Here is an 18711-nt window from a genome sequence, read left to right as displayed (position 1 = left end):
ATAATGTGTAAGTGTGAGGCTGACAGAAAAAGCATATGCTTTGTAATTATGTATGTCTGGAAACTGTATACACTTAAGCATGAATTTCCTTTTGCCAAGGTCTTAAATAATTTGTTAAAATTACTGAAAACCTGATCTTGTGAATACTGGCTATTTAAGTTGGTTTTCTGCACATTAATCCAGGTGGTATGTCACATTCATGTGTTCTTTTTTTAGTATATTCCTGTACCTGACATTAACAAGCCCCAGTCAACTCATGCTTTTGCAATGACCTGCATTTGGATTCATCTGAACCGGAAGGCCCATAGTGACAACTCCAAGTTACAGATTCCCATTCCTCATTCTCTTAAGCTTCACCACGAGTGAGTGTGGGGGTTTTGTTGTGTTTTGGTTTATATTTAAGCATAATGAAATTGGCAGTTCCAAGTCTGTATTCAGAATGTATTTTCTGATGGGATGCTGTATAAAGGTTATCAGTAGAATGACTTCAAAGTCATTAAAAAAGACAGAGCTCAAACTCAAAGTATTTCATAAAAAGTGAAATGTTGTTATTCAGCTAGCAGAAATGATATATTTTATCTCAGAATAATCTGTGTTTATTACTGATAGAGAATCTGAAAGTAAATGGACAGTTTTGTTTTATTACGCTGTGGTTTGGAAGATGTGGATAAAGCAGTAAATTGGGTTAAGTTTTTGTCTGGAAAGGTGATTTTTAGCTGTGTTTTTTTCCTGAGTTGTTTCTCTAATGTAGAAAAATTGTAACACAGTGAAACTGTGGCATAAGAAGTAGTTGTTTTGATATAGCGCAATTAATAACTATTTTTATTTTTTTCTACTATTTTATAATGGGTTTTATGACTGAGATTGTTGTAGCTGTATTCCTGGATTGCATGTGTATTCTTCTTTCTGCTTAATGTTTAATCTTTATGGCACACAGGTTTTTGCAACAGAGCTTAAGGAACAAGAGCTTACAGATGAATGACTACAAAATTGCCTTGTTGTGCAATGCTTACTCAACCAATTCAGAGTGTTTCACTTTGCCAATGGGTGTGCTAGTAGAGACTATTTATGGAAACGGCAACATGAGGACACCTCTTCCAGGGACTAATTGCATGGCATCAGGGTCTATCACCCCGTTGCCAATGAACCTCTTGGACTCACTCACAGTTCATGCCAAAATGAGGTACAGTATATGCAGCTAGCTTTTTCTTTTTAACCTGTAAATCTGTATGTAGCTAATTAATATCAGAAAGGCTTCCTGTGGCTGGACATGTCGTATATAGATCTATTAATTTACTTTAAAAATGTGTTGAAATTTCAAGTCCATGTTTTTGATTCAGAAACACTTTCTCTCTTTCTTCAGTCTGATTCACAGCATAGCTACAAGGGTAATTAAGCTGGCTCATGCAAAATCTAGTGTGGCCTTGGCTCCTGCTCTTGTGGAAACCTATAGTCGCCTGTTGGTTTATATGGAAATAGAATCCTTGGGCATCAAAGGCTTCATCAGTAAGAAAGAAAAGCTTTTTCCCCCCTTTCTTTTTGTTAAGTAGTATTTTCTTTTAAGAAAATACTGGAGACCATAGTAAAACTGAAAATATAATGATGTATAAATTAGTTTAATATAAAAGAAACTGTGAAAGTTTCCTTGTGCTGCAGTAAATTCTAGACTAGTTATGCTGCTGTCCCTTTATGCCATCACTTGTGTGGGACCTTTCCAGTTGTGCTGTGTTGTGTAAAAACATGCTTAGTGGAAAAGCATAAGGAAAGTTACTTTGAGACACACAGGATACTTAATTGCTCTTGTTAAAATAATTTGCATGTCTGCTGTATGTGTTCATTCAAAAGATTATTAAGCTATATACATTTACAGCATCTTCAGACAGCACTTGCACATATGCTCTTTGCAGCTAATACACTTTTCAAACCAAATGTCTGTTACTTACAGCCTGAGAAAACCAGTGTACTCTGTAGTTATATTTCAAGGTGTGGTCAGTTGTAAAACTTACCTTTCAATCTTTTTTTCCATAAGGTCAGCTCCTGCCAACAGTGTTCAAATCTCATGCGTGGGGAATTTTGCATACTCTGCTGGAAATGTTTAGCTATCGAATGCATCACATCCAGCCTCATTACAGAGTGCAGCTCCTCAGCCATCTTCATTCCTTGGCTGCTGTGCCACAAACTAATCAGAACCAGCTTCATCTCTGGTGAGTGACGTTTGCCATATTTGTCCATAAACTCAGATTCCTTCTTGTTGAAAGCTTCATGAGAACTGTTTAAATGGCACTTCTCACTCTTACTTCTGTGACTGACTTGTTCTGGGGTGTCTCAGCTGGGCGTGTTTCAGCAGTACAGTTGGATGTTAGCAGTAGTGCTCTGCAGAGACGCATGAGGCTGTGTCTTGCACACACATGGCAGCAGTGTCATGAGTCAGCACACAGGACAGTTCTTGCACAGAACTGTCATGTCCGAGAAGTGTTTCTTGCATGGTAGATAAAGGGCAATGCCTGCTACTTGTAATCAGTGCTTGGCTTGTCTGCCAGTGAGACTGTGCTTGCTTCCTTCTGTAGAGGATGTTTAATTCCATTACAAGAGTTAAGTTGGTTCCACTTAATTTTTATGTAAGTTTGATTTTCAGTCAGGTCAGAGAATTAATCTGTTTCACTCTGCATCTGAAAAAGAGTTTGTGCAAAGCTATGGTGGCTGTACGTGAACCTGAGTGGAGTCCCTCCTATGGTGTGTGTCATGCTAGCCTAAAACAGTGGCTGATTTGAATACAAGAAAGGTGACAAAGCTGGTTAGAGAAGGTCTAGAGAGGTTATGCAGGTAATTCCAGGCAAAAGCTTTGAGTTTACCTCACTGTTAACGAAGTTGAAGAGCATGAAATTCAGTTTCTATGTAGAATCTGGGGCTTGTCAAAAAGTTGGGGAAAATAGTGTCCATTGACTCCTAGAGTACAATAAATCTTGTGGGAGTATGTGAGACAGAGTAATTTCATTATTACCAGTTCATATAGAGAAGGTCTAAGTATACAGTAAATTCACAGATTCATAGAATGGTTTGGGTTGGAAGGGACCTTAAAGTTCATCTAGTTACAACTCTTTTGCTGTGGGCAGGGACACCTTCCACTGGATCAGGCTTCTCAATTTCATAGTCCAAACTGAAACTGCCTAATTTCTTATCCTTTACCAAGCATAAAGAAAACATTAAGTCAAGTTTCTTCTTAAATTCAAGGCCTTCATGTCTTTATTGACCTCAATCTTGTTTTGTCACTTGGTCTGTAAAATACAGATGTTAGTCAATTTAAATGAGCACTGGATTGCAGCTAGAATAAACTAAACTATGGCTTTGGCATTTCAAAGACACAATGTTATAAAAATCCTTCCAATGACTTCAAACTACCTGGTGTGAAAACTAAAGCACTGGAAATTAAAGTGCTTTTAATCAAAAGTTATACTTCCTCAGCTTCCTAATTTCTTTAATAAGGACAATTTAGTGCTGTCTGCTTGAAGATGGTAGTTAGCTTTGAAGCTTCCTATGTATTATTAATGCCTTTTTATTTTGGTTTTGCATATATTTATTTATATTATCTTCTTTAGATGAAGATGTGCAAAAAATAGTAAGGGGGCACTAAATTGGAGATACTTGAGGCTCTTTATCAGGGTCTCTGCACTTGGAATTTTTGCTAGATCTACTTTTGAGTGCTTTATTTGAAAATAAGATATTGAAATAGTTGATAAATGAATTAAACAATAGAAAAAGTGAACTTTTGAGAAAGGTTAAGAACATAACTTTTGAAACAAAATGTTTCTGTATTATTTGAAGGAGTAAATGGAGGGAAAAAATAGGTATTTTTGGACTCTTAGAAGCATCAGCATAAGTATTACTTGCTAACTGGACTGTTTCCTTCTTTCAGTGTTGAGAGTACTGCTCTAAGGCTAATCACAGCTTTGGGCAGCTCAGAAGTTCAACCGCAGTTCACACGGTTCCTCAATGATCCCAAAACAGTTCTTTCAGCAGAATCAGAAGAACTCAACAGGGCTTTGATCTTAACTCTGGCAAGGGCAACACATGTGACAGGTAATAGCAGTACATCCAAGTCAAAGCTGTAGTCAAACCTTTTCTCTAAAGTACTGTTCAAAAGAGTGTCATGGTAATGACCTAGTCATAAAACATATCCCATGCACTTCTGGTTTTGCAAAAAGAAGTGTAATTTTGTCTCATTGTCTCTTAAATAACAGCTTTTTGCCTAAAAACAAGTAGTTGGAAATTAAAATTATTTCCAACTACTTGTTTTTAGGCAAAAAGCTGTTATTTAAGAGACAATGAGACATTCTTTAAAAGTTTATTCAGAGGTACACTGTGACTAGTGTCTTATTTTGAGTTTCATTATTTTAAATCTAAACACTTGGATTGATTACTGATACATGCTATTTAAATAGCATGAAATACTCACAGCAACTGTGCTGATCATGCAGGAGCCACCCCCTCTATAGCTTGCATGTAAGAAAAGGTAGTCTGAATGTTGAGTTTCTTTTTTTTGGGATGAGAAAAAAGGAAGCTTTCATTGTGTCTTTTGAAGATTTAACAGTGTGCAGTGACATGGATCAGTTTTTTGTTAGATTTGAGGGAGATGTTTTCTCTCTCCTTTTTTATCATTCTAGTCTGCAGACACACTGGAGAGTTAGAACAACTGATTCACAAAGACTGGAGGTGAAGGTGATTTGAAAGGGAAAGAATGTCTATGTGTTGGTTTCCTTATTTTTTTAACCATTTCTCAACCTTTGATGAAATCAGCCCAAGGTTTGGGGGAATGAGGCTTTCATTTCTACAGCTTAATTGGGGCAGGTACTTCTGAGCAGCCTTTTTTAAGGAATATAAAATGGCATCTGGCAATTTCACCATCATTATCTTCCTCAGGATTTTTTTCTAAAAGTCTAATCAGTTAATCAGCAGAAGCTTGTTTTATTGACAGTACAGGAAATTAAATAAAAAATGTTAAAATCATGATTGCTTTATTTCTAGCTCAAACCTTATAAATAATTTTCTTATTGTTAATAGCATAAGAAAGGTAATATCCAATGTCTTCTATAGCAAAATGAAGTTAAAGAAAGGGGCTGGGAGAAGTTGGACAAAAAAAGGAAACTGTGTTGAACTAGAAAAGCCTTGATGCATATGATGACAAAAGGAGCAATTCTAATACCATCAATCCCTTTTCTAGACTTTTTCACAGGCTCTGATTCAATTCAGGGAACTTGGTGCAAGGACATACTGCAGACTATCATGAGTTTCACTCCACATAACTGGGCATCACATACACTAAGCTGTTTTCCAGCCCCTCTGCAGGTAATAGTTTAAACTTGAAGGCTTTACAATTGTAAATACTGTGCATTTTTTCTTTTAACAAGATCCTTTGCCTTTTGTGGGTTGGTGAGATACTTCCCCTGTCTAGACTGCATTATTCTCAAGTCCCTAAAGAATGCAGCATGATTATAATATTGCTATTTCTTTAGAAATGTGTTAGCTACATTCCCCTAGAGTATTCTATGATGAGATTTGGTCAACTGGTACTTCTGGTGCAAGGTAGATCAGATGGTTTAAAAATTAAAAACTAAAGTAAAAAGTTGGAAAAGCCATTTTTTCTTGTGGCAGCTTGTCACGTAGTTTTGTTAGTCACTGTGATATCATGGCAGAATAACAACCCTCCCTAGTAGGCTGTATGGTACAAGCAAGTAGGAGCCCATACACTGCTAAATCAGGCAAAATTTTACTGTTCGAATGTTTTACTGTAGGCTCTCAGTCACAGCAAAGCCTGCTTTTTTCAGGTGTTCTTCAAGCAGAACAACGTGCCTCAGGAAAGCCGTTTTAATCTGAAGAAGAATGTGGAAGAAGAATACCGGAAGTGGAAGTCCATGACCAGTGAGAATGAAATAATCACACACTTCTCTGCTCAAGGTTCATCCCCACTTTTCCTCTGTCTCCTGTGGAAGATGCTGTTGGACACTGATCACATTAATCAAATTGGTTACAGGTGAGCTTAAAAAGTGCTATTTCAAAGTTATTACAGCAGTGTTCTCAGCTCTGAGGACATAATTCATAATTAACAGCTTATTCTTTTAATTAATTTGGAGCATGCATAGCATGGAAGAAGAAAGTGGAGCTAGGCAGTAGCCAGTGTGCCATAATAATTGTGCAGTGTTTAAGATTGGTTCTGCCATGCAGTGGTCTGCAATGCAAGTTTTTCCTGGTGAGAAACAAGGATTTGAGGTGTTTGAAATAAGCATTTTATTTGTAATAGCAGTGTTTCAAGCAATCTGAAAGAGCAAATAGAAAATAAAAAGCATTCATTTACTTAGCCTTTATACATGAATGAAGGGCATTTGTCCTTTAGAAAACAAATGTTGGATTAAGATGAAAATTCATTACAGAAGTAGTAATCATCTGATTTTTAAAATTTGTTCCTGATAGAAATAGCATCAGTTCCAGCTATGAAAGAGATTTATTTCTTTTCAGTCCTTCCTAGGTCTGCTGAAAAAGTATCTATGATAGCATGTGTTACTCTAGTGTGCAATGAGGAAATAGATAACGCTATGGCTATATTAAAGTGCATAGCATAGGAAAATAAAGTTGAGTTGCAGAAGGTTGTCCTCAGAGCTAACTACAATTATATAAGTAAATCATGGGTTCTGAGCAGAATACTACAGATTAAATTGGTGAACTTGAAGCATTTCTCCTAAATAGTGTTTCGACTTAGGAATTATCCTGCTCTAAAGTTGGGTTTTTTTGCTTTGCTTTGGCATTTTCTTCAGTAATTTAATAAAAGGGAGAGAATTTTGTCTCTTTTTTGTTTAAGACAATTGTGTTAAAAACTGCTTATTCATTTCAAATAGACCAGTTAGAAATGTGTAAGGAACTGTAACAATTTCTTGTTGGTTTTTTTTTCTTCCCTGCTAGAGTGTTAGAAAGAATTGGGGCCAGAGCACTGGTGGCACATGTCAGGACATTTGCAGATTTTTTGGTGTATGAATTCTCTACATCTGCAGGAGGACAGCAGCTCAATAAATGTATTGAGATTCTGAATGACATGGTGTGGAAATACAATATTGTAACACTGGATAGGTTGATACTCTGTTTGGTAAGTATCACTTAAGAACATAAGATGACAGTTCATGCAGTCTTCTTTCTGACTCATTTTTAGGAGCAATCTTTCAAAAATGGATTGGTCTTAAATTGTGACTATTTGCTAAGTTAATAATCAAGAAAATAGTATATTACTTCTTTAAGCAGCATAAAATTCCAACTTTTACAGTTCTCTGAGTCTTCAGAGAAGCATTTATTTGTTATTTAATGGCAATCATTGAACTGATATTATTAAATGTTGTGATTGGTGGTTTGAGTCTCTGACCTCAGAGCCATGCAGTTATTTAGGCTCTGCAGGGGGATGTGGACAGGCTGCATCAGTGGGCTGAGGCCAGTCATCTGAAGTCCAGCAAGGCCAGGTGCTGGGTCCTGCTCTTGAGTCAAAACCTCGTGCAGTGCTACAGGCTGGACAGTTCTGGGCCCCTCACTACAAGGCAGACATTGAGCATGTCCAGAGAAGGGCAGCAGAGCTGGTGAAGGGTCTGGAGCACAAGTCCTTTGAGGAGCAGCTGAGGGAGCTGGGAGTGTTTAACCTGGAGAAAAGGAGGCTCAGGGGAGATCTTATCACTCGTTACAGCTGCCTGAAAAGAGGGTGTAACCATGTGAGGGTTGGCCTCTTCTCCCATAAGTAGTGACAGGCAATAGGACAAGAGGAAACAGCATCAAGTTGTGCTGGATTGGATTTAAGAAAAATACCTCCACTGAAAGAGTTGTCAAGTGTTGGGACAGGCTGCCCAGGGATGTGATTGAGTCACCATCCTTGGAGATACTTAAAAGATGTGTAGGTGTGGCACTTCAGGATATGGTTTAGTGGCACTGGTTAATTAATGGTTGGACTCGGTGATCTTAAAGGTCTTTCCTACCCTAAATAATTCTATGGTTGTGCAATTCCTGCAGCCTTAAAAGGTAGATGGGATATGACATGCCATTAATTCATTTACAAACATATGGAAAATCTTGTACCATTTGAATATGCCTTCTTTCCTTAGAAATCAGCCTCTTTCATCATAATAAGACAGAAATGGTATTCTCTTGCTTTTCATGTTATCCTATAAAATAAAGCAGTACTCACCTAAAGAGAACTACATTTACATTAAGTAATTGTTCTTTATATTTAATTTTAAATCTCATCTTAATGTAAAGTTAGTTGTTTGAATTCTAATTTGATTTTCAGACTGAAGTCCAATCATGTCAGAGTGATCAGAGGTTAAAAGCAATCTTAACTTCATTGTCACTTAATTGGTTATTTTCGGTGAGACAACTGACAGATAAGAGTGAGCTAGAATTCCTTCAGAAAGTGCTATCACTGGGAAGTTTGTAAGACCTTCTGCCCATGGAACAGAAAATTAGATTGGGATTGAGTCTGCCTCTTTTTTATGGCTTCACTTGAAAAAACAGAATTGAAAGACTGTATATTCAGTGTGAATTTGTGTGCACATGTAGCAAATTTGGCTGCCATGTTTTGGGGCTATAGAGCAGACAGCAGTGTCAACTGTAATTTCATGTTATCTAATCTGTTTCACTTAAGGCTATGCGTAGTCATGAAGGAAATGAAGCTCAAGTTTGTTACTTCATAATCCAATTACTCTTACTGAAGCCTAATGATTTCAGAAACAGAGTGAGTGATTTTGTGAAGGAGAATTCTCCGGAACACTGGCTGCAGAATGATTGGCATACAAAGCATATGAGTTACCACAAGGTATTACAACTAATAATATTCTTTTATTGTAATAATTTCTGTGGAATTGATATCAGCCATGATTTATGGGACAGCATTGTCAATTTTTGGACTTGAGAAATTTGTTTGTGCTAGTATGAAAATAATAAATCACATATGTAATGACTTTGAAAGTATAATGCAGTAATATTAAAAAATAGAAATAGCTTAAGAATTGGGTGGATGTTTATTCTTGCTCATCTAAATCAAATAATTTTAAAGTCTTGTTTATACTGAAATTCACATAAAACAGAGCTTTTGTGCACAGGGAGAAGGTATTTTTTCTGGTGTTTTATGACTGTACCAATAGTTAAACCTACATTTTCTTCTAATTATTAAAACTCCTTCTGTCTTCTGTGTGACAAGAACATGATAGCCTGATGTGTTAGGGAAGAGAGTTGCTGAGATTTTAATGCTCCTGTAAACATACTGGTTCCTGCTGACTCGAAAAGGATGTGCCAATGAGCTGTTCTGTCAAAGAATAAACAGTGAGATAGAACAGATACAAACAAGCTGTCATGTAGCTCAATACATGCCATCTAGTTTGATCCAGGAGCTGTTTGGTCTATATTAGCCCTCTGACTTGGCTGTACAATGTTTTGACAGTGCCTAACATAAAGTGTAAGGGTAGCAGGGAAGCAAATGGGCCTGGGAAGTGCTCTGACGTGACTGCAGTCACTACACTCAACTTGGCATATAGAAATTTCAGTCACAGGTAAAACATAAGTTCAGCCCTCAGCAGTATCCATCTGTTATTTGAGTACACTACAGTTCTTTCCAAGGGAATTGCTACATTCATCCTATTTCTAGTGTTCTAATTTAGCATATGATGCAGAAAGTTCCAGTAGTGCTTGTATCCCCTAGGTTTTCTCTTCAAGTTCATGACAAAGGACACTTCAGCACTGGCTGCTTTCACCTTTGCTTTGGGGTTCTTAATGTTCTCTTATGCTCATTTTGAATGGTCGCGACCCTTTGTTCTGTTTTGTTTGGGGTTTTTTGAAGATGTTATCTACTATTTTAATAATCCGTTTAAGTCAGAGTTCAGTTTTCTTCAGTAAGCTTACAGTAAGCTTCACTGAATTCAAATGTGATAAAGAGGGTTCTGAAGTGTCTTTTTAAAGCAATGTAGATATTGAATGTTTAATCCAGTACTTATGAAGAAAGAGATTCTGATTTTGGTGGGTTTTTTTCCTTCCAGAAATACCCTGAAAAGCTGTATTTTGAAGGCTTGGCAGAGCAAGTGAATCCCCCAGTTCAGATCCAGCCCCAGTACTTGCCAATTTATTTTGGAAATGTATGCCTGCGTTTTCTGCCAGTGTTTGACATTGTAATTCATAGATTTCTGGAATTGCTTCCAGTATCCAAATCACTAGAAACGTTATTGGATCATCTGGGAGGTTTATACAAATTCCATGGTGAGTTTTCCATGAATACAGTTGGATATATTCCTGTTGTGATATGTCCTCTTCACCTCTTTCATTCATAATGTTTGTGTATTAGCACAGCAGTGCCTTATTCCTTTCCTGTTCTCTAAACCCTATGTACATTTACACAGAGAAGTGCATTTCCTATTTAGTGAATTTCAGCTTACTAACAGTGAACTTGTTTTTATTCAGGTATCTCTTGCTAATTCATGCTTCCTTCACACCTTTCCCTTCCATTCCCTTCTAGTAGTAAATACTTGGACCAGTGTCCTAACAAACTTTCTCTTACCAAGACTGAAACAATTGAAAAGCAGTTCCTCTCTCTATCCTTACTTAAGATTCAAATAACTTGACCCGCTACTGATATAACTTGACCTGATACTTGAATACTTTTAGAAATGCACTTTTATATTAATTCTTTTATAGGTGTCATTGCTATGCTCAGACAATTTACAATAGTCTTTCTTTACTGTGACTTCATACCTGGATTCTTCTTACCTAATACCTTGTATATGAAGAGGTGATTTAGTCAGTTTATTTACAAATATATTTATATCACCATAAAGTTGTGAACTGTTAGTAATACTGACCCTCTTTGTTCAACTTTTTCTGTTCTGCACAAACACTGAAGTATGTACAAGACAAAGGAAAATCGGTTTTGTAGAGTATGTTGAAATAAAGAACATGAATCAATTCCATGTATGCTGTTTTTAAATAAATGCAACTTAGTCTTGCAGAGCTCTTGATTTTAGTTTTGCTTGCCACATATAGTGATGCTGGAAGTTATTTCTGGCTTTTATTGTTTTCCCTTTCTCCTTGGCAGACCGGCCAGTGACCTACCTGTACAACACTCTTCACTATTATGAGGGGCATCTGAGAGAGCGCACAAACCTCAAGAGAAAACTTGTTCATGCCATAATTGGCTCTCTCAAAGATAATCGTCCACTAGGCTGGTGTCTGAGTGATACTTACCTCAAATGTGCCATGAATCCTCGAGAAGAGAATCCATGGGTTCCTGATGATGCTTACTATTGCAAGCTTATTGGAAGACTAGTAGACAATATCCTTCTAAAAGATTGCTTTAAGTAAGCTGTGACAATGTCTTACAGCTTCATTTCATGAAAACGTGAATTTCCATTTCTTTATTATTCCAAACAGGGATGTGCTGCCCTAGTAGACATCTTAAAAAGATAAGGTGAAAGTGAAGTACAGTACAGCTGTATAAATATTTTACTGTTTAAGCATCACTTAGAAATGCAATTACTGATGCTTATGCTTTCTCAATTGAATTTTGATAGTCAAAAAAAATAAGCTTTAGGCAAAGTGTGAGGTTTTTTTTTGAAAATGAGATTACTATTACTGTTTTCTAATGACATTTATTAGTATTACTGAGAAAAAAATATTGAGAGCAGTGCCATATTTAAGATGTGGAAATAGCTGGCAAATTAGAGAATAGGAACCTTCTGGGACTTTGGCTTCTTTCTGGAGCAGCTTTATAAGAATTGACCAATCTTCAGGGTGTTACAAATTCTTTCATTCCTTCTCCTGAACTTCTCTTTCTTAAATGTGTAACTTGAAACAAATCTATTCGGTGTCTCCAAAGAAAGCTAAAATTATATAAACCGCTGCTTTTATGCAAATGTTAACTCTGGAGAGCTTTTCTGTATGTATTTCAAATAAGTAAGTCTTGTTTGGGAAAGTGGAATATTTTCAGAGACTAAGCAGATGCTCCTTTGACATAAACTGTCACCCTAGAAGTCTGCTAGAAGGTCTTACAGAGAGGCAAATTAATGGTTTCTGAATATGAGCATAGAAAATTCCTATTATTTATATTTTCTTATCTTGGAAGCAGACAGTGAATGAGATGGTTGGTGTTTTTTCCACCTCTTAATCAGGGAAGTTTATTCTTTGCATGGCTTTATTTATAGCTATGTATTCATGCAGTCCTTCAGTGATTATTAGCATCCTAAATTCTTACTTCTGGATGTCTTTTTTTAAATGAAATGTGATTGTTCGACTGGTTTTCAATAATTTTCAGTTCAGTTTAGTATGTGGTATATGCATCTGTTTTTAATGACCGTGCTGCTTATGCTTGTCTGTGTTGGGGCAGCATTTTTTTTCCTTAACCATTGCCACCTATGGCAGGCAAATCACCTGGTCCATTTCCAAATTGTGACTGGAGATTCAATGAGTTTCCTAACCCAGCTGCCCATGCTCTGCACGTTACCTGTGTTGAGCTCATGGCTCTGGCTGTTCCGGGGAAGGAGGTGGGCAATGCTCTGCTGAATGTTGTGCTGAAGAGGTATGTTGGCTTTCTGAAATGGTTTTCTGCAATATATCATACATAATTAGAGATTGCTAAGGTGGTCTCTGATACTAAATTTCTTATTAAAAAATAAGTGTATATAGGTAACATCTTAAGTATTTTTGGATGACAAACAAGGTGACAGGGATCAAGCAGAAAATCATGTGTTAGATTCCTGTGGTGTAGTGGGTTGTGTGCTTCAGGAACAGTTGACATGGCATGATGCCCATAAAAGTTAGAGGGAAGATACCGTGCAGGCAAAGATCTTATCCAGTGGGTTAAGCCTGGAGAAAGTCAGGAAATCCAGGAAAGCCTGGAGAAAATCAGTTATTCTTTGAGCTGTGCTGAAAGAAGGGCAGGTGATACCACAGCATGTTTGAGTGCAAAGAAAGAGACAGGAATCATTGGCAGGACTCTGAATCTTCCTGATGTTGATGTAGATCAGAGGTACTTTGAAACAGTGGTGTGCCAAGGCTGACCTTCTGTCATGATGCATTAAATTTGACCCATAGCTGCTTCTTGAGCAACCACTGAAAAAAAAACTGCGGTGAGAGACAGGACATGGTATTCTTGTAGCTGTTCAGTTGACATCACTGAGCAATGACAAACTGGAATTGTTTGGGTATAGCCTCATTTGGCTTAGCAATATATTATTGTTAGCTCTGTTTGGGGCGTGTGAGGGTAAGGAGTCAATAAAGGGACAAACAATGCTGAGGCACTAAAGCTTAAGGAAAAAAGTTAGAAGCCTTTTTGAAGGAAGCCTGCTGCTAATGCAAAACACACCTGCATAAAGTTTTGCACACAACATCCCAATAGCATTTATACCATCTTTTGGCTCTGTAAATACCTGTGTGTGTTTTTGTAGTTCTCTCAACTTGACAAACATTCTTGGTGTAAGTACACCTGTTCTGTGGATGCATGAGAAGCACAAATTGCAGTAGTGTACTTTGGACCTTTAGTTTTCTTTTTCTTTGTCTCTAGTCAGCCCCTGGTGCCAAGAGAGAATATCACAGCTTGGATGAATGCGATTGGACTGATTATCACAGCCTTACCAGTGAGTCAACATGTTGTATTTTAAAATAAAAAAAATTACTCTTCCATGAAACATTTATCATCTTTCTAGAGTAAAAACTTACTTAAGTTTCCTTGTGAAAACTTGCAGCCAACATCTGTAGATTCTGCGGCAAGCTACTTACAAAGCTGTGTGCATGTTTGAGAAAACTCTACTCCTCCAGCATAGAAAAATTCACCAGGTGTTTTATTTTTCTATTATGTTTTGAGGCTAGGATGAAAATAAGTAAATCACTCCTGTTTAAATATATAGTTAAATGCCATATGTGTAGTCTTGAGAGCTGGAACTATGTAATAGGAAGATCTATAAAGGTTCTCCTGCAAAGTTATTTTTTGATTATTGCTTGTGCTTTCATATCCTGTAGCTCTTAAACCATGTAAATGAGATATGGCTAAGATTGCAAAAGGAAATATCTGCAGTACTGCAGTTTGTGTATCAAAAAAAACCTTTGATCTACTAAATATCATCACTCTTGGTACTTGACAAAGACTGCCTGAGTAATTTTGATCTTGCCATGTGTGTTGCTTATGTGTGTCACAGCTGCCCTTCCCTTGTGACCTCTCTTCCCCAATAAAATGGTTCCTCTTCTTGGAGGGAAACCAGCATGAATTTAATCCTTATTATTTTTATAATTCTACTTACTCTTCCTGTTCCATCTCCTTGCATCTTAATCTATATTCTTTGTCTTTTGTGCCTTCTTTTATTTCCTGTTTCCGTCTTGATTTTTTGGTCTGTTTGTGCCTGCACTCAGCAAACTAGATAATTCTCAGACCCCTTTCAATAAGGCTTTTTGCCTTGTCTTTGCTTCTTTTAGAGACCTTTATATCAGGTGATTTAATAATTAATTCATGAGATATGTCTTGATAATGCCACACCCTTGATCGTGCCATACCCACTAACATGGATGCTTTCTGTATCGTGCTTCTTTAATTTTCATCTTCATCAGACATAGTTATGAACTACCATTTGTATACCATATGTCATTTATAACAGTTTTATATATACATATATATTTGTATATATACTTTTTAGAAATGCCATAATAGTAGAAAGAGCTGAGGAAGCATTGTCTTAGGTGATCTTCTTTTTCTAAACAATTCTGAATTTTTGGGTTTGTTCTGTTGTTTTGGTTTTTTCCCCCAGGAGCCATACTGGATTGTCCTCCATGATTGCATTGTGAATGTCATCAACAGTCCCAGCTTGACATCAGAGACAGAGTGGGTTGGTTACCCATTCCAGCTGTTTGACTTCACAGCGTGCCACCAGTCTTACTCCGAGATGAGTTGTAGCTACACTTTGGCTTTGGCACATGCAGTCTGGCATCATTCCAGCATTGGACAGCTTTCTCTCATTCCTAAGTAGGTGCAATGATATTTGATAATGAAATTTGTCTTTTAAATTCCATACATAATGTAGATAACAAAGCTCCCCCTATAGCACTTATATCAGTGAATAAATATGTACAGGGGAGTTCGAGACTTTCCAGATGGATCACAGGGTTTTTTCCAGCTCCATCTTCCATTGACATAACTTGGGTTGTCTGTAGGCTTTAGGGTTGTCATATGGTGTGACTGCCTTTAATAAGCCTTTTTAAATCTAGATTAGCTTTTATGTTTTTATTAATTTAATTTTTTTTAAAGCATGGACTGTAAAATGTTCCTAAAGCATCTGTAACTGTAGCAGTAAATATTATTCTTAATTCTACACCTGCCCTATTTCAAATAGCTCATATTTCCAGAGGCACACTGTTTTTTTCCTGAAATAAAGGTCTAAACCTGTGAGAGAGACTGTGATGTTTTGGCTAGAATTTGGTACAGGTGACAGAAATAAAGAACCCCAAATAACCAGACAGCTGATGTAGTACTTGTCTTGACATACTGCAGGTTCCTCACAGAAGCTTTGATACCCATTGTGAAAACAGAGTTCCAGTTGCTCTATGTTTACCACCTCGTTGGCCCTTTCCTGCAACGGTTCCAGCAGGAGAGGACACGGTGCATGATAGAGGTAAAGTCTGTCTCATGGTTTGCTTTATACTGCATGGATTATTTTACCTTTACTATTAACTCATGAATCAGAATGAGATAGAAATCTGTAATAGATATTCAGAATTAAATTCTATACAGATTAAACAGTAATTGCAAGGATCTGAGTTGCTGAGTTGGTAATCACCTTACCCTGTTAATTGAAATCTTGTTGGATAAAACAACTAGTACATTTCTTTTTAAGCAAAAAAGAAATAAACCCCCAGAAATATCAAGCAATAGATGCTTTCTTAGGCTCTCAAACTACTTGCAAAATATACATCAGACTTACTGCCTGGGAGTATGCAAGAGGTGAATTATGAGGATGGAGGAACATGAACTGTTTCTTACATTAGTTTCAGTGTAGCTAAGGTATGGGGAGGAAAACAGAGATGAAGCTCACCAGTAGGCAGATTAGCTACAAATGTCAGATATCAGAGACCCTGCTAGAAAGAAGAGCTTAACTTCAGAATCATTTGGTGAAGCATAATGGGATGACTTAGACCTGTCCATTCTTCCGTGTAAGAAAGTATACTGTTAGGAATCCCAGCTACTTAAAAAGTAGTACATGTTTCTTATATTGTTAATCTAAAGTATTTTAAAACCTGTTTTCATTTGGATTGCTCTTTGTGTCTGTGTAAACAGATTGGAGTGGCATTTTATGAAATGCTCCTGAATGCAGATCGGTACAGCTCCCACCTGAACTACATGGATCCCATTTGTGATTTCTTGTATCATATGAAATATATGTTTACAGGTGACAGTGTGAAGGACCAAGTAAGTAAACAGTAGATATTGATACTTTAATTATCTTTCTTCCCATATAATAATTTCATCTTTTTGTGAACTAATTGTCATAGGTAGCAGTACAACGAATTGCTTAACAGTTGATTAGTCTCTATATACAGAGTAGGAAGTTGGTACAGGAAAAGCTTCAGGTGGAGTAGATTAGATACCTCAGATTGCAAGATTAATTTATGTAGTCTGAAATTTAAGATACAGCTTCAGGGTGCTTTAAATACTATTATTAGAGCTATTGCTAGAAATAAAGCTCTTGGATATTTCATAACTTTTATTCATTTAAATTTATTTCTTTAAAGCTTTACTTAATTTCTGATTCAGTAGCATAACCTGACATGTGAAAAAAGGAAGACTTCATTCATATTCAGTGAAAAATCATTCACTCACTTTATCTCTAGTTTATAACAGTATGCACTTCTAAAAGTGTCAGTTGTGTGACTTGTTTTACAAAGCTTTGGTGCACAACTCTTAAAACAGGAGGGGTCTTTTTAATATTGGTTCTCAGAAAAGGTCCAAAAATTAGCATTTTTAATGAAATATTTATGTAAACACCTCCATTTACTGTAACTTTTCCCATTTTCTGTTGTGCTATTGTGATGTTTGTGTACAGTAGTGCATGTAAAAATACTCCTGTTTTTTGCTGAATGCATTATTTTCTTTTTTAAAACAGGTTGAGAAGATAATTTGTAATTTAAGACCAGCTTTGAAACTTCGGCTGCGCTTCATAACACATATCAGCAAAATGGAGCCAGCTGCGGTTTCACAGCAGCCCCTCAGCAATGGGTCCCCAGCACAACAACCCAGCCAAGTGCCCGTCAACGTGGCCTTGCCAGTAACCCAGTGAAATGAACTGCTGGGCTGGCCTTGGTGTGAGGGCTTCCTCCTCTTACTGACTGAAGGGAAGCAGCATCTCAGCTGAAATCTGGGATGGTTTGTAAAAGGACAGAGAACCACACACAGACTTCTGCTTTGATTTCTTTTGCATCATGAAGCTGCCTAGCTCTGTGCATGCCAGTCTTCTTAGCAATTTATGCTAGACACTAGATAAGGGGTATGTTGCCTTTCTCTGAAAGCACTGAGTAAAGATCCTCTGCAAGCAAATACATGGATTTATGAAGAGTTTACCATATTCTGCTCCCTATCCTGGGTTGAGTCATCTGCATTTTTCCTTTTTTCTGCCTGTGATATGAAAAGACACTCATTGTGTGTAAAACAGCCTTTTAAAATTTGGGTTCTGCCTTATTAAAAATTTATATTTTTTACATCCAATAGAAGAATTTAAATCCTTTTTTGTCTTTTGGGAAGACAGTTTAAGCCCTTATACAGAAACACTCCTAGACAGAGAGATTGCATCAATTTTATTTAGTTAATGATGACATCTTTCCAAAGACTAAGAATGAACCTTTGAAAATATTTGTAAATTTTGTGTGTACGGATTTCATTAAACACACCTCAATGGGTTTGATGTAGTGTTAGTTACTAGACTGTTGGATTACACCCTGGAGGCTGTCTCCAATGAATCTGTTGGAAGTCTGCATATTCACTTCAAGCTGTGCTGGTTCATATTTGATCTTTCCTGTTTGGGAAATGGTGTAGTTTTTATTAAATCAATCACATCAATTTTACTGATCTTACTATATTTTGGATTTGTATAATATTCTGCTTTAGGGTTTATCTGTACTGGGCTCAGCAGGTTTTGATAACAGAATTGAAAGGCTCAATGTTTTGTAAATACTCATCTTTTTGGGCAAATTTGTAATTAAAAAAACCCCACAGTTTAAAAATCCATATTAGTATTGTTAAATTTATTTTTTTTCCATACTCATGACCTTAAAAATAAGGATTGACCACAGCAAGTATACTTCTATGTCCCAAGTTCTCTATCAGCTTTGCATTAATGACAGTTTTAACATGTTAAAAATAGTCAGGATTAATAAACTCAGGTCTGACCTGATTTATATCTCTCTAAAAATTTAACAGTTATGGAAAGAAGTTGGTGACTCAGTGGGTAGAAGTTCTTTAGTCTGCTTTTTTGCTGTTCTTGTAATTGGATCCTAAATTCTGCCAAGCGTAATTCAAGTAACAGAACTGTGAGTGCTCTTTAATGAACTTGCAGTCTGACAGAAAACAACATTTATGCTGACTCTTGCCGGTCACAAGAGGTGTGGCTCATTTGGGCTCGTTGTTGGGACCAGTCCTGGTTGGTGTCTGTATCAGTAATCAGGACAAGGAGA

The 18711-nt window shown here is 36.9% G+C and overlaps 1 protein-coding gene across 3 annotated transcripts in view; it reads left to right on the top strand.

The window, feature by feature from the left end:
• Positions 1 to 18433, top strand: part of MED23 (mediator complex subunit 23) — a 37989-nt gene extending 19556 nt beyond the window's left edge. For all 3 annotated transcript variants that reach the window (XM_038132285.1, XM_038132286.1, XM_038132284.1), the window contains 17 exons: positions 217 to 362; positions 938 to 1183; positions 1364 to 1506; positions 2030 to 2204; positions 3914 to 4077; positions 5219 to 5343; positions 5823 to 6028; positions 6952 to 7132; positions 8666 to 8836; positions 10053 to 10269; positions 11102 to 11338; positions 12415 to 12580; positions 13565 to 13637; positions 14799 to 15013; positions 15539 to 15659; positions 16322 to 16453; positions 17148 to 18433. In XM_038132285.1, coding sequence (XP_037988213.1) covers positions 217 to 362; positions 938 to 1183; positions 1364 to 1506; positions 2030 to 2204; positions 3914 to 4077; positions 5219 to 5343; positions 5823 to 6028; positions 6952 to 7132; positions 8666 to 8836; positions 10053 to 10269; positions 11102 to 11338; positions 12415 to 12580; positions 13565 to 13637; positions 14799 to 15013; positions 15539 to 15659; positions 16322 to 16453; positions 17148 to 17321 — 2892 coding nt within the window. In that variant the 3' untranslated portion in view covers positions 17322 to 18433. The remainder of the gene's footprint in view (positions 1 to 216; positions 363 to 937; positions 1184 to 1363; positions 1507 to 2029; positions 2205 to 3913; positions 4078 to 5218; positions 5344 to 5822; positions 6029 to 6951; positions 7133 to 8665; positions 8837 to 10052; positions 10270 to 11101; positions 11339 to 12414; positions 12581 to 13564; positions 13638 to 14798; positions 15014 to 15538; positions 15660 to 16321; positions 16454 to 17147) is intronic.
• The last annotated feature ends 278 nt before the right edge of the window (positions 18434 to 18711 follow it).

This window comes from Motacilla alba, chromosome 3 (genome assembly GCF_015832195.1).
Source record: "Motacilla alba alba isolate MOTALB_02 chromosome 3, Motacilla_alba_V1.0_pri, whole genome shotgun sequence".
In the NCBI taxonomy this organism is placed as follows: Eukaryota; Metazoa; Chordata; class Aves; order Passeriformes; family Motacillidae; genus Motacilla; species Motacilla alba.
This window is presented reverse-complemented; position numbering and strand designations above follow the sequence as displayed.